The sequence below is a fragment of the Durio zibethinus genome, chromosome 26 (assembly GCF_047325235.1).
Source record: "Durio zibethinus cultivar Kanyao isolate XHJ-2024 chromosome 26, ASM4732523v1, whole genome shotgun sequence".
Taxonomy (NCBI): domain Eukaryota; kingdom Viridiplantae; phylum Streptophyta; class Magnoliopsida; order Malvales; family Malvaceae; genus Durio; species Durio zibethinus.
The window spans coordinates 1,455,122-1,468,800 of record NC_143187.1 but is presented as its reverse complement, the minus strand read 5'-3'; the positions used below and the strand labels follow the sequence as shown (position 1 = coordinate 1,468,800).

The following is a 13,679-nucleotide window of genomic DNA, read 5'->3' as shown; positions in this document are numbered from 1 at the left end:
ATAAAAATGGTTTTAATTTGAAATTTAACATTAATTTCCTTTATTTAAAAAAAAAAATTTTTTTTGCTAAAATTTTTATTTAGGAATATTGAGAAAATCTTTAAGTTAAAGAATTATCTTAAAATTCTCCAACATCTAGGCAGAATTTAAAGTAACCATTTTCGCTTAAGATTTAACACAACAATCCTTAAAATGAAATAACACTCTTTACAAAAAATTGTTGGTGACTCTCCAACATCTAGGCAGAGTACCATGAGTAAATTAAAGAGAGAATAATGCAGACAATTATTGATGATAATACGATAACGTATGTATGCTAATGAATGTCATGTAAAATGAAATGCAATTTAAGAGTTGGATTCTTAAATATAATGAGACCACCCCGACTCTCCAACATCTAGGCAGAGCTTAGGTGCGACTGTTTATATTTAAAATTTCAATTTTATTATACTTTTTATTTATTAATCTTATTATTAATATGAATTATGAACTCGTGTGAAAAGACTTAATGAAGTAAAATTTTCTAAATACCCCATCATCTAGGCGGCATTCGGGAACAAATTGCTTCCAATAGAATTTTCACACGTGTCCTTAGGATTTTTCAGACTTTGGACTTCAAGGTTTTTGGATTTCGAGCGGTTTTGGATTTAATGGATTTTGGATTTTTAAGGGTTTTAGAAACCTAGGATTAAGAAATAGTGCTTAAGGTTTCGTTTTTAAGAAAATACGAACATCTCTAAAAATCTCCAACATCTAGGCAGATTTTTGAAGCAAGTTGGATTTTAATAATTTTTGAAAATTAATTAAAAAATTTTTATGTTTATTTATTATTAACAATAATTCTCCAACATCTAGGCAGAATTATTGTTTTAGAAAAATATTTTTATTCCCTCCAACATCTAGGCAGGGAAAATTATTATTATTATTTTAAAGCATTTTAATATATTTTAATTATTATTTGTTTTTAATTTTATTATTATTAAAACGATTAAACATTTATTCTAACAAATTTATAAATTTATCATGCATAAATATAAAAATATATTTAAAATAACAAAAATAATAATAACAATAAAAAATTAGAAAATTCAAAAAAAAAAAAATTTTTTTACCTGAACCGGACCGGTCAACGGTCCGGTCAACGCTGGTCCGGGCGGTCTGACCGATTCGGCGGTTGGATCGACGGTTCGATTCGGTCAGGTTGGTTCGGCGGTTCAGTACCGGTTCGGTTTTGTCTGACGATTCGGTCCGGTTCAGTCAGACCGAGCAGAGCGGATAAAGGAAGCGGGTCGTGGGTCTGGCGCGCGGACCCCAGGTCGGGTCGCGGGTTGACGCGCGGATCTTTGGGCTTAAAACGACGTCGTTTTGGGCCTTTAATGAAACGACGTCGTTTTGATTTTGGCAGTTTATATAAAAGGCTAAAAAAAAATTTTTTTTGGTCAGTTTTTCATTTTTTCAGAAAAAAAAAACTTTTTTTTCTTCTTCTTCAGCAGATTGCCGGTCAACCGTTGGTGCCGCCGCCGTCCGTCGTCACCGCCGGTCTCCGGCCGCCGTCTCCGGTGGTCGAAAAATTCTAAAATTCTACCACAAGCTCTTCTCGACCCCCTGAGCGTAGATCTGACCTCCTTTTCACCAAAAGGAGTCTCAAAATGCCTAGATCTGTCTCCAAAGTTTCGGCCCAAAAAAAAAAATTTTTTTTTTTTACGTTTTTTTTTTTTTTTTTTTTGAAGCTGACCTTTCTTTCTCTTCTTCGTGCAGGAAGCTTGGCGCTGAGGTTCCTCGCTGTAGGCGAGGACTGTGTATTTTTTTTTATTTTTGTTTCTGTTTTGGTTTTTTTGTGGCGGTTCTGTTTGTGGTTGTTTTCGGTTGGTTTTTGTGTTTGGGTATTTTGGGTGTTTGGGTGGGTAGATCGAAAATTTTCGTTCCTGAACTCTCAAGCTGAAAAATTTTTTTGTTTCAGAACTCTCACCTGAAAAAATTTTTTTTTTCTCTCTTTTTTTTTTGGAGTTTATGTGTTGATTTTATAGAGTTTCAATTAAGTGAGATTTTGCTGACTGTAGAGTGGTTAGTTGGTAGCTGTAGGGTAACTGGCAGGAAGCTGGTCGGGGGGCTGATTGGGTTGCTGATAAAGAGTTGGTCAAGAAGTTGGTCGAGGCAGCTCGGCATCGCACCAACTCCTTGACTTCTTTCTCTTTTTTTTTTATTTGTTTACTTGTTTTGTTTTTTTCTGTTTTATTTTTTTCTTTTTTTGTTTTGTTTTATTAAATATTATTATTATTATAAAAAAATAAAATAATAGACCCAAATAAAATCGATGTCTACAAGTAATACATATCCATTAATATATATTTAAAAAATAAAATATGAATTACTTCACTATTTTCAGTTATTAAATAAAAAAATTATTGACAATGTACAAACAATTTTTTAAAATATTAAACGATTTAATGTTTTTTATTTGATCGGATCAGCCGAAGTTCCTAAAGATTCGATTTGATGCTTTAGTCCTTGCCAAAATCCATCTCACATTTTTAAGGGAATACTTCAACAATTAGAACTTAAATTTTTAAATTTATATTTTAAATTTGAATTCTAGAAATAAGTTTTACAACATGAAAGATTATTAATAGAATCCATCCTTAACATATTTTACTGAAAAAGCAGACAGTCACAAATTGAGCAAAAGCAGACGAGTCACACCATAAAATTAGATTAACAAAGTACCCAAACATATGCTTCATACCCAGACATGCAATTATCTATAGAATAATTACAAATAATTATCAGTTCAGTTAAAACATTTAATGTGAAAAAGAAGAGAAGGGATGTGAGGCCATGAGGGTTTAGCCCCAAAGGTAGAAACCTGCAAAGAAAAAGAATCTGACTCTATCTAATGTGTTAGGCTCTCTAGTCTCTACACTGCCATCAATACCTTCATTAGAGAAAACAGGCGCGGTGAAGGAATTGATTTTAGTACTTACATGACATGGCTATGCGGCTCGGACTATCATGTATTATTAACCATATATACTGCTGCATCTGATCTTTAACTCCACTTAATTTTGGGGGCAACAAAAAAATGAATATCAATCTACATCTCCGCTAATTCCATGAACACCACAAGCTGGATCATCCTCAATTGGAAGATTCAGATCTGGCAGCATGAAGTTAGTCTCACAACTTGCAACATCATGTACTTTAGAAGATCCATTTGGCATATATGGGTCATTTTCGTTGCACAAGACACTGGTGGGATGACAAGCTACTTCTCTTTTCTGGGATAGATCCAAAATATAATTCTTTGGTTCAACAAAAGTAATAGCCGTTTCTGTCGACTGATGCCGTTGATGATCAAGCTGTCAAGAGAAATCAGAAGAATTGTTAGATCTTGTTCAGCAACTAGTTTCCATAATTAGCTACTTACAAAGATAAAACAACTCAAAGATGGAGGGAGATATTACAGGTTCATTTTTGACTACTTATCATTACACCTACTATTTTAACAATCTCCTTATTATCATTGTGTCCTCTTCGACATTGCACATCTTGAACCAGTATATAAATTTTCAATTATCAAAATAATTTTGGTATAGACAATTGTTTATCAGGATCATATCACATTTGAGGAAAGAATTGAAAGAAAAATCATAATGATAACCAATTGTCTAGGCAACTGCTTTCTTAAAAGAGCCAACAAAGACAGCATGCATAGTACATACCAGAAAAGACAACTAAGAAATTCTATGGCAAACTAAAACATTCAAAATGTGCTTGACAAATAGTTTCCTCGGAGATATTGCCATAGTTCATGCAATGAAGGCCTCTCCAAATAAATATCAACAAAATGCAACTAAATCTTATTTAAAGATCAAAAGCATTTTTCTGATATTGCATAAACAATTCCATTCAAAAGTACCACTCCAAGAGAATTAGACTCAACTAACAAATTAAAACCTGTGACAGATAATTAAAGGTCTCCTCCCATTCACATACGACCATAAACACTCAAAGGCCCAAAATTAGCTAGCAGACAGTTGCTATCTGTCTACAGGGTCTTTTCTAGATTAGCTGCTCATGTCATACCATTACAATGGCTATAATTTGGATCATTATGCCAAAGCCACAATAATCCAGACAAATAAGAATATGAGATTGGTTAATTTAGTCTAACTATGAAGTAATAAAACCATGTACTACGATATAAACAAAGTGATTCCAGAAGACTGATGGTTATATGAAGCTTTAATTGGATATTAACACGATGTGCTATACACTGCAAGCCATGCAGAATATAAGAAAATAAAATGCTGAATGACGTTGAAGTATTGCCTATGACGTTATGCAGACAAACTTAAGTATATTATGATTATCATCAGAGCTTAACAGCACACAGCATCCCCACACATGTCCAAGACAAAAAGGCATCCAAGCAAAATTGCACATAAACTAGCAGGCGCACTTGTTGAAAGAAGGAGATAAGTCTTCACCTTTGTTCTCTTAGAACTTTCATTCGTGGTTCTCTCTTTCTCGAATTTGAGCTTTCTGCTCAAGGCTTCATTTTTGGTTCTCAGATTCTCAAATTTGAGCTTGACCAATTCCAATTCCTGCTCAATGAGCATAATAGAAAACATTAAAAAATAAATACTTCGAAATAGAAGTAACTAGATATAAAGGGTGGCAGAGTAAACAGCCATAAGAAATGAAATAACCTACATTCTTCAAACTCTTATTTTCCTTTAAGTGTGAACTCATCTCCTCTTTAAGTTCAGCTACTGTCTGCATACCACCAGAAATTCAAACCACCATCAGAAATGAATATAGCAATAGAATCATTCATTACATGGAGAAGGGATAAAAAATAAAAGAAGATTATGAACTCTAAGAGAATTCGATCTCTTTGTTAATATGTCCCTACATATAGATTCAACTACATTAATCTATCTTCAAGCAATTAAAGTAGAATTCTGTTCTTCAAAATTATTGCTATTGCCATCAAGGAAAACAACAAAATGCTAAACACGGCGACTTCAATTTTGGAATGCATTTAATACTAGAAATACCATGATAAGACCGTAAACATGCTACATTTGTTACATTCTTTGTGTCAATTTTTCTTTAATATTCTAAACAAGACAAATCTATTATGCACTCAATCACGGTCCATAGAATAAATGGTGCCAGGGTCTCAAAGCCTATTGTTCCATGCATATCTTCATAGACCAGGTGAGGTCATAATGTTACCTTTTTCCTTCTAGACCTCTTGGGAGGAGTTGTCTCTTTTGAAGCCGCAACCTGAAAAAGTCAAACGTGAGGAGCATATAGTAGTCAATAATCTCATTCCTTAGCAACTTAATTAATTAGACACGTTCGAGAAGGGGGAAATTTATGTCAAAGGCAGCGAATAGAAGAACAATTGGACCTCCCAAAGAAACCATACAGTAGCACACCAGCTCTTTCTTTTTTGTTTTTTGCAAATGACTAAATTGTATATTTTTTATACGAGGCATAATGGGAGACATCAAGACACATGAAAGAAAGTTTTTTGTGAACCATTCGAAAGCACTTGAATCACCTTGCAGCATGCATGATAAGATTTCCAAAAATCAAAGTTATTTTCAAGAAGAAAAGCCAAAAGCTTGGCAAAAGTGCAGGAAATACACCAGAAGAGGAACATTCCTAAGAAAGTTCCCCACCCACCAAAATTCGTTTTCCAAAAAAAATGGCATGCGTTTACATTTATCCAAATACGACGACACAGCAGCAGCATGCCGCGGTTTCATAGAAAAATCAATAGCTTGCTGCCACTTGAATACCCAAAAAAGAGTCACATGGGATGCTCGTGATCGACTTGCCCTCTGGCCTTTAGCACGTGCATTCCGACCTTTGACACTTTCAAAATCATAAGAAGCCCACAACTTCCATTAGTCGAGAGTTCCCAACCCTAGACTTTGGTCCTTCTTTATCCACATTCCACAACCATTTTTTTTTTCAGAGAAGACCAAAAAAAGGTTTTTTTAATGGTTTGGTAAAACCAATAGCCAACAAGTCAGCTTAGGCCATAAATTTGGTGACAAAGTGGTCCCTACTTTAATGAACTTGTAACACAAAATAGTCCTCACAGTTTGCACCTAAAAAGGCATTTGTCTTCGTTTTGCCACAATCGGGTGTTTTTTCTTTTCTTTTCCCTTTTTTTTTTTTCAAGTTTCAAATCAATACCTCTTCTACATGAAATGAAACATTAATATGACTAGGTATTTCACTTTTTTGGACCCCCATCCCACCCACAAAGCTCCGACGACAGGCTGTTACCATAGGAATCACTGCCCAATCAAGAAATGTTTTTTCCTGCAAAAAGGATTTTTGTTTTCGCGGATCAAAGTTGTCATGCAGCTCCAATGATGACACGTGAGATCAGAGAAAAATTCTATGTGCGCCCACACTGAATCATTCCCCTCTGATCAAAACACCCAGAAAGAACGCATAAAAAGTGCATGGCCACTAACAACACTACACCAAACTACAGCAGACCTATTTTGCCACGACAACACGCCACCGCTAATTCAGGCCACCATATTTTTTTTACCACATTACCCCTTCAGAACTCCAAGGGGTTTGACCCCGTTTGGGGAGAATTTCGTCATTTTGACGGAAAGATGAAAGTGTTGACTCCTACAAGGGCCTTCGATATTGGGACACTGAGGAAAGACAGTGGATGGGGGTACGTGTAAGATTCTCAAAAGACGAAAATGCCCATTAAGGAAAGGGTGTTTCAGACATTTCAATAGTAAAATACGACACGCGGAGCATTGCAAGAGTGATGAAAGTGAAGGGAGAAGAAAACGGACTGTCAATGCGTTGAATGGAAGTCACCAAAATTTCTGTTAGAAGAATAAAACAAATTATTTTTCTAAAAAGAAAAAGATTTTTCTAAAAAGAAAAAGAAAAAGGCAAAGTCATAAGCTTAAAAGGGAAGGGCATTTCAGTCAGCGGAATTTGAAGACAAAATCCCGTCCGTTGGCCGGAGAGTATGCTCGATCTGAAGGTGGAGTAACGTTAACATTCTTGGAGATTCATGAGAAATCACCATGCAAGAAGGGCATAAACGTCTTTTTAAAGATCTTTGAAACTACGAAAAGAAATGAAGCCGAAATGAAAATCTAGATGGCAAGTGCCTAAACAGTAAGCAAGACTCACCCAAAACGACGCAAATTTAGCAGTTCTCTAAGGGCAATTCCGTCAAAAAACAAAAAAGGCGAAAACGAGAAAAACCACCAAACTGAAAAAACCGAGTTAACCACACGACTCACTAAGTCGTAAAAGAAACACATAACACGTAAACGAACCTTAGATCTAGAGTTGTCAACCGGTTTCGAGGAAGGACGGCTTGACTCCTCGGAGCCGTCAGCGCCACCGCCTCCGCTAACAGATGTGCCACCGCTCCAAGAAAGCGGCGTGGTAGGGCTGGCTCGCGCCGGCTCGCCTTTCCTCCTAAGCGCCTGTTTAGACCGACGTTGACGGACACTCCACTCGAGTTGCAAAGCCGGAGAAGCACTGTTGTTTTTCGCTGACCGCTCCAGGGACGGTGGCGGAGACTCCGATCGGACGAGGCTCAGTAACACCTCTGCCACCAATATGGTATCGGTCATCGCTTCTTTGACCCACTCTTCTTCACTCATACTCCAACCTCGTTGAGTTTCCAAAAAAAAAAGCAAAAGGAAAGAAAAAAAAAAAGAACAAAGATGATGGCGAAGAAGAAAAAATGAAAATAAAGAAGGGGGTTTTATATTTATACGTGAGACGAAGAGAAGAGAATAGATGCTTTGTTGACAATCGTCGCAGTTGTTTCGAGTTTTTTCAATTTTATTTTTAATTAATTTATTTTAATTTTCCTTTTTGGAGGTTGGGGTTTGGGGATTTTTTTTATATATATATTTTTTTCTGTTTATCAGTCTATTTTTTAGATGGGGCCCAGTCTGACACGTGGCAGCGACCATCCACAGCGCGAGGTTTTGTGCTTCATGTTTTGGATTAGTATAGAGCCGGAGGGGTAAAGGTTCAAAGGCTGAAACTCGAAGGCTCCACCAATGGTCCCACTTGCAATTGCGCGAAGGAGCGTGAAATGTGTCAGACGGCTCACATTCTCTTTTTATGTACATTTTTAAATATTTTTATTTAGTGTGGGGAGGTAAAAATTAGTTACCAGGTCGCAAGGTTATCTATTTATGGATTGATTGATTTGATTTCTTATTGAAAAAATCAGTTTAATGTTTCTGGTGTGGTAGTATATAATATATACTCGGTAACTACCAAAAATACTCTCCTTTTATGGTACTAGAGTTTGCCCCTTTTATTTAAGTTTTTTTTTTGTTCTATAACAATTTTTTATGCTTTCCTACCAAAAGTCTTACCTCGGAATCAATAACCAATGGGTAAAGGCTCCAACTGCATCCTCTTCTTCTCTCGACTTTCCTTACTCTCCTGATTCTGAGTTATAGGCAAGAAGTTCGATCTCTACTGGCCGTAGCACACTCACGCTTCTACGAGCTCTTCCTGGATCTTTTAGCTTTCTTTTTATTATAGGAGAGTTTTTTTTTTTTTTCCTAGAACAATTTTTTTATGCTTTCCTAACAAAAGTCTTACCATTGTCACATGCCTACGTAAAAACCATAAATTTCAGGCTCCATTCAACGACTCTATTTTGACGAGTATTTCATAATTACTTAATTATAAAATGGTAAATTTATGTAGTTTTTATATAATAAAAAATTATAAATAATATGCTGTTTCGTTTTGATCTCAGACTCCAATGGGATGAAGTCACCGCCCATGAAACGTTCGACTTATCTTCGGCTGCACGATAAGGAGTCTTTACCCGTGCTGTTTTCCACCAAATGCCACTGGAACCAAACTCGGCGGCACCCCGCATTGGTAATTAATAATATTTTTTAATCAAACCATCACCATTACTGTATTCTATCAAATACATTTTGTTTCACATTAGTATTAATTTTACCGCTACAACTTTTAATCTCATTAGCAATTAATTCCATAAGTGTAGATCTCCTTACCAAAGACAAGTGATTAGTGTTCCAGAGTCGATATTTCTTCTTAATTTTGTCTAGTAAATAACAATAAGTGTCACTAGCATCTTTTATTTTTCTCTGTACATATAAGAAAGTCTAAGCATAGCGAAAATTCAAATTTTGAACTTTAGTTTATTAAGGGTTGTTTGGGAGCACGGATTAGTGTGATGAGGGCTCTTCACAATGCAATATTTCAAGATGGAGTCTAAATAAAGGAAATAATCATTAAGCCAACTTAGACTCCATATGGTAAACATTTTTACTTTTTATATTTTTGTCTTTTTAAAGAAATAGAAAGGAAAAAGTACACAATAAAGTTTGAACAGAAAAGTAAAAACAAATGGTAAAATCAAAATGCACAAGCGTTCATCAAACGGAACCGTAATTATTGACGTAAAATCTTTACAATAGATCTCTTTGGTAAAAGAGAAAAAAAATCAAATTATTGTATTTTGATATTTTGTAAACCATTTTTCAATTATATATTTTTGTTTTTATAAAAACTTTGAAATTTGGCGATTCTTTTAACAGTGTCAGTTTGCCCATACAAATAGCAATGCTAATTTGCTCATGATATTGCAAAAGGTGGAGTGTCTGATGGATAGGGCATTAATACTTATGCTTTAACATCTGTTCAATGAAAGTCTATTTTTGGGTAAATTTTACAGTTGATCATTCAACTATAATTAAAATTTTAATTTATCTTAATAAAATCATTTAAGTTTATTAAATGTGTCAAGTGCAATTATCACGAACTTAAGAAAAAATCTTGAATCTCACATCGAACATAATATGAGGGTCACTGAAGTATACAAAGATTCACACCATTTCTCTCTTATGATGCATTTTTTTAGGATAAAATTATTAGATTAGAGGGACCAGAGCGAATAATACCTCACAAGAGTATGAACCGTGACAGTTAGGTTAATCTGGGAAGCTGAATGGGTGAATGCCTGGATTCTGGAACCGCACATGTTTAGAGTTTAAGTCTCGACCAGCAACAAGTGGTATCAGAACCAGTCATAAACCATTCGATTCACGTCAAGCGCCTCAAAAGAGGTAGGCTGGTGAATGCCCGAATTCTGGAGCTGCATGGGTTCGGAGCTTAAGTCTCGGTCAGTGATAAGTGATATCAGAATCAGTCCTAAACCATTCGATCCACGCCAAGCGGTAGACATGGTGGTCAGCTTCCGTGATGAAGGAATCATGAGGTTGGGTGAGAGAGAATGTCACGAACCTAAGGAAGAATCTTGAATCCTACATTGAACATAATAAGATGATCACTGGAGTATATAAAGATTCATTCCACCTCTCCTTTGTGAGACGCATTTTATATGATAAAATCATGAGATCAGGAGGGTCAGAAAGAATAATACCTCACAAGAGGGTGTAAATTATGATAATCATATTGATTTGAGACATCAAAATGATGAATATTTGGATCTTTAAATCGCACGAATTCGAAGCTTAAATTTCCGCTTTCGACACAATCACTTTGATAGTTTCCGTCCGATGACAACATGACATAACTGACATGTCATCTACCATGTCATCAGCCATGTGAATTATAAATCTAATTACCATTTTCTTTCCTTCCGTAGTGTAACTTAACTATCCTCTCCCTTGTCTCTAACGTTATCAATTCATACTCTCTGCCTTCTCTCTTTTTCGTGTTCGGCACCGTCCAAGTTGCCGTCATTGCCAGCAATCAATTGCTTTTTCTCTATTTCAAAATCTTCCTTTTCTTCCTCTCAGTTCATTAAACCGTTTAATCGTTTTTTTTTATTATTATATATCAAAAACGGTCTCTTTTGTCTTTTTTTTTTTTTAAATATCAAATCCATCACCGATAATAGTTTTTTTTTTTTTTATTTCAACGGATTCCATTTTCTTCTTCATTCACCATACTTTTATATATATATATATATATATATAAAATTTTCCTCCCGCAGCAGGCTCCAAGACATTCGGATTAAAAGGTTTTAACTAACACGAATTCACAATTTTGTTGTATTTTTTTAATCCTAAAGCTAATATTTCACTTTCTGTTTCAACAATTAAATCAAATGGCAATTCAAAATCACTTGATCATAAAGTAAAAAGTGGAATGCACTTGAAGGAAAGATTCAAAATAAACGAATAAAGACGACTTGAAAGTGTCTTCTCTGATTTGATTACTTGAATGAAGATTAGAGTCAGTTCATACATTATTTCTCATCAAATTGATAATCCATTTTACAACCTTTTTACCTAGCTAGATCTTGACACTCCTATTATACGGGTGAAAGAGAAAATAAATAAATAAATAATAAGTGAAAGAAAATAAAAGGTTACATCACTTTTTTTATTGGTTAGTTTTTCTTTGCTGAATGTGAGTAATTTAAAAACCAAAATTAATTAAAAGATACTTAAAATCTTACATCAAATGACATTTAAAATCCTTCATATGATTTAATTTGAATTTGAGTTAAATATATTTTTGGCAACTGAACTTTGAGTAAATCTATAAATTAGTACTTAAAAATTTAAAATATATAATTTATACCTTAAATTTTAAAATTATGTATCATGTTAACCTAAACTTTGATCTTATTAATCATACCAACTTTTATATTTGATGTTTGTCGATTGTTATCAAATTATTTATTCATTATATACATTATTGATATTTTTTAAAATAAAATTAAAAATTTATTTTTTATTTGAACTACAGAATTTGTCTAAAATCGGTTAATTAATATTTATCACGAGACCTTCACATAAAATTTTTATAAAATATTTAATACTTTTATTTAATAAATAACATGCATATAATAAAATTATATTGATTAGATACTATGTATGCAAGTTAAATTAACAATATTAAAATTTGAATTAAAATGATACATAATTTAAAATTTTATTATATAAATTATATATTTTAAAATTTTAAATATCAATTTGCACATTTTTAGAAGTCATATAAAAATGTAATTAACTCTTTTGCATTGTGCATCAAAATTTTAGTTGAATTAATGTTATTTAACTCATGACACTAAACTTAATTAGGAATTGAGAGTTAAAAGAAGTTAAGTGTTGGGATTTGATTTTGTCTTTTAAATTTCTTAATAGAAAACAATAATCTAACTATGTGGGTAAAGAATAAGGAAGCAACAAGATCGAGAAGAGAGAGAAAAAAAGGGTCACACTTGAAAACTACTAGTGTCACGGGTCGAGATTTAAGCTTTGAACTAGCGCGGTTCCGAGACCTGGGTATTCACCCTTCCGACGTCCCAGATCAGCATGTCCGTCACGGTTCACACCCTTGTGAGGTATTATCCGCTCTGGCCCCCTTGACCTCACGGTTTTATCCTACAAAAGGCACCTCACAAGGCGGAGATGGTGTGAACCCTTTTATACCCCAGGGACCCTCCTATTATGTTCGATGTGGGATTCAGGACTCCCCCTTAGGTCCGTGACATTCTCCCGCACCCAACCTCGTGACGCCCTCATCACGGAGGCTGGCCACCCTGCCTACCTCCCTTGAGGTGCTTGGCGTGGATCGAACGGTTTAGGGCTGACTCTGATACCACTTGTCACGGGTCGAGACTTAAGCTCCGAACCCGCGCGGCTCCGGGACCCAGGCATTCACCCTTCCGGCGTCTTAGATTAGCCTGTCCGCCACGATTCACACCCTTGTGAGGTATTGTCTGCTCTGACCCCCCTGGCCTCACAGTTTTATCCTACAAAAAACGCCTCACAAGACGGAGATGGTGTGAACCCTTTTATATCCCAGGAACCCTCCTATTATGTTCGATGTGAGATTCAAGATTCTCCCTTAAGTCCGTGACACTAGCATCAAAACAAGTGAAGTCCAAACTGAAAGATCAAAATCTTAAATCAAGGCCCAATATCAAAGCAATGAGTTAATCCCCAGTTAAAAGAACAAAATAGGCCCTTTTTTTGGTTGCTTTCGGCTAATCAAGTTTACTCGATCATTGTATTTGTATCCATTGCTTAAATAACTTTAAATTTTTCAAAAATTTCTTTTGTAATTTTTTAAATTAGTTTCAAATTCATCACTACTTCATTAGAATTTGGATGAAATATGGACAATATGTATCTCATGCTGCTTTTGGGTAGACCTAATACTTTTAAATTTATCATTATTTTAAAATGACCAACTTTAAATGTGTCTTTCAAATAAAAGTTGTTTAAGATTATTGTGAAATTTTCAAACAAAATCTTCTTTTGGGGTTATACCTTGATTTTAAAAGGTACTGAATATAAATGTTATATTTAAATTTAAAAAAGATAGAATTTCCAAGTATGATTAATATAGTAAAAAAAAGTCTAATATGAATATTATAGTTTTCTAAAAATATTGATTAACGAAATTATTGCCAAAATCTTTATCAGTTAAGAATAAAGTCAAATATATATTTTAATAATAAAAACCTACTAAGTTTGATATGAAAAATTAGAATAATAGGCCAAACCAAGTTGTTTAAAAATATTTAAAAATAAAATAAAATAAAATGAAGCCTATAGCTCGAATCAACTCCAAACCAAATCAGAATCAAACCCAAAAAGTGAATCGGCTGGAGACGAACCAAA

General features: G+C 34.5%; 1 protein-coding gene across 2 annotated transcripts; it reads right to left on the bottom strand.

Moving 5' to 3' along the window:
• Positions 1-2,707: 2,707 nt before the first annotated feature.
• Positions 2,708-8,177, bottom strand: LOC111274401 (uncharacterized). 2 transcript variants are annotated; one of them, XM_089755626.1, is made up of 5 exons: positions 7,344-8,177; positions 5,242-5,292; positions 4,714-4,776; positions 4,488-4,604; positions 2,708-3,356 (listed from the first exon to the last, which is right to left on the bottom strand). In XM_089755626.1, exons 1-5 carry the CDS (start codon positions 7,674-7,676, stop codon positions 3,087-3,089), a joined length of 834 nt encoding a protein of 277 aa, XP_089611752.1. In that variant the 5' UTR covers positions 7,677-8,177; the 3' UTR covers positions 2,708-3,086. The 2 variants fall into 2 exon arrangements, with proteins under 2 accessions (XP_089611752.1, XP_089611753.1); XM_089755627.1 differs by lacking the exon at positions 7,344-8,177 and adding an exon at positions 5,573-7,294.
• Between the last annotated feature and the right edge of the window lie 5,502 nt (positions 8,178-13,679).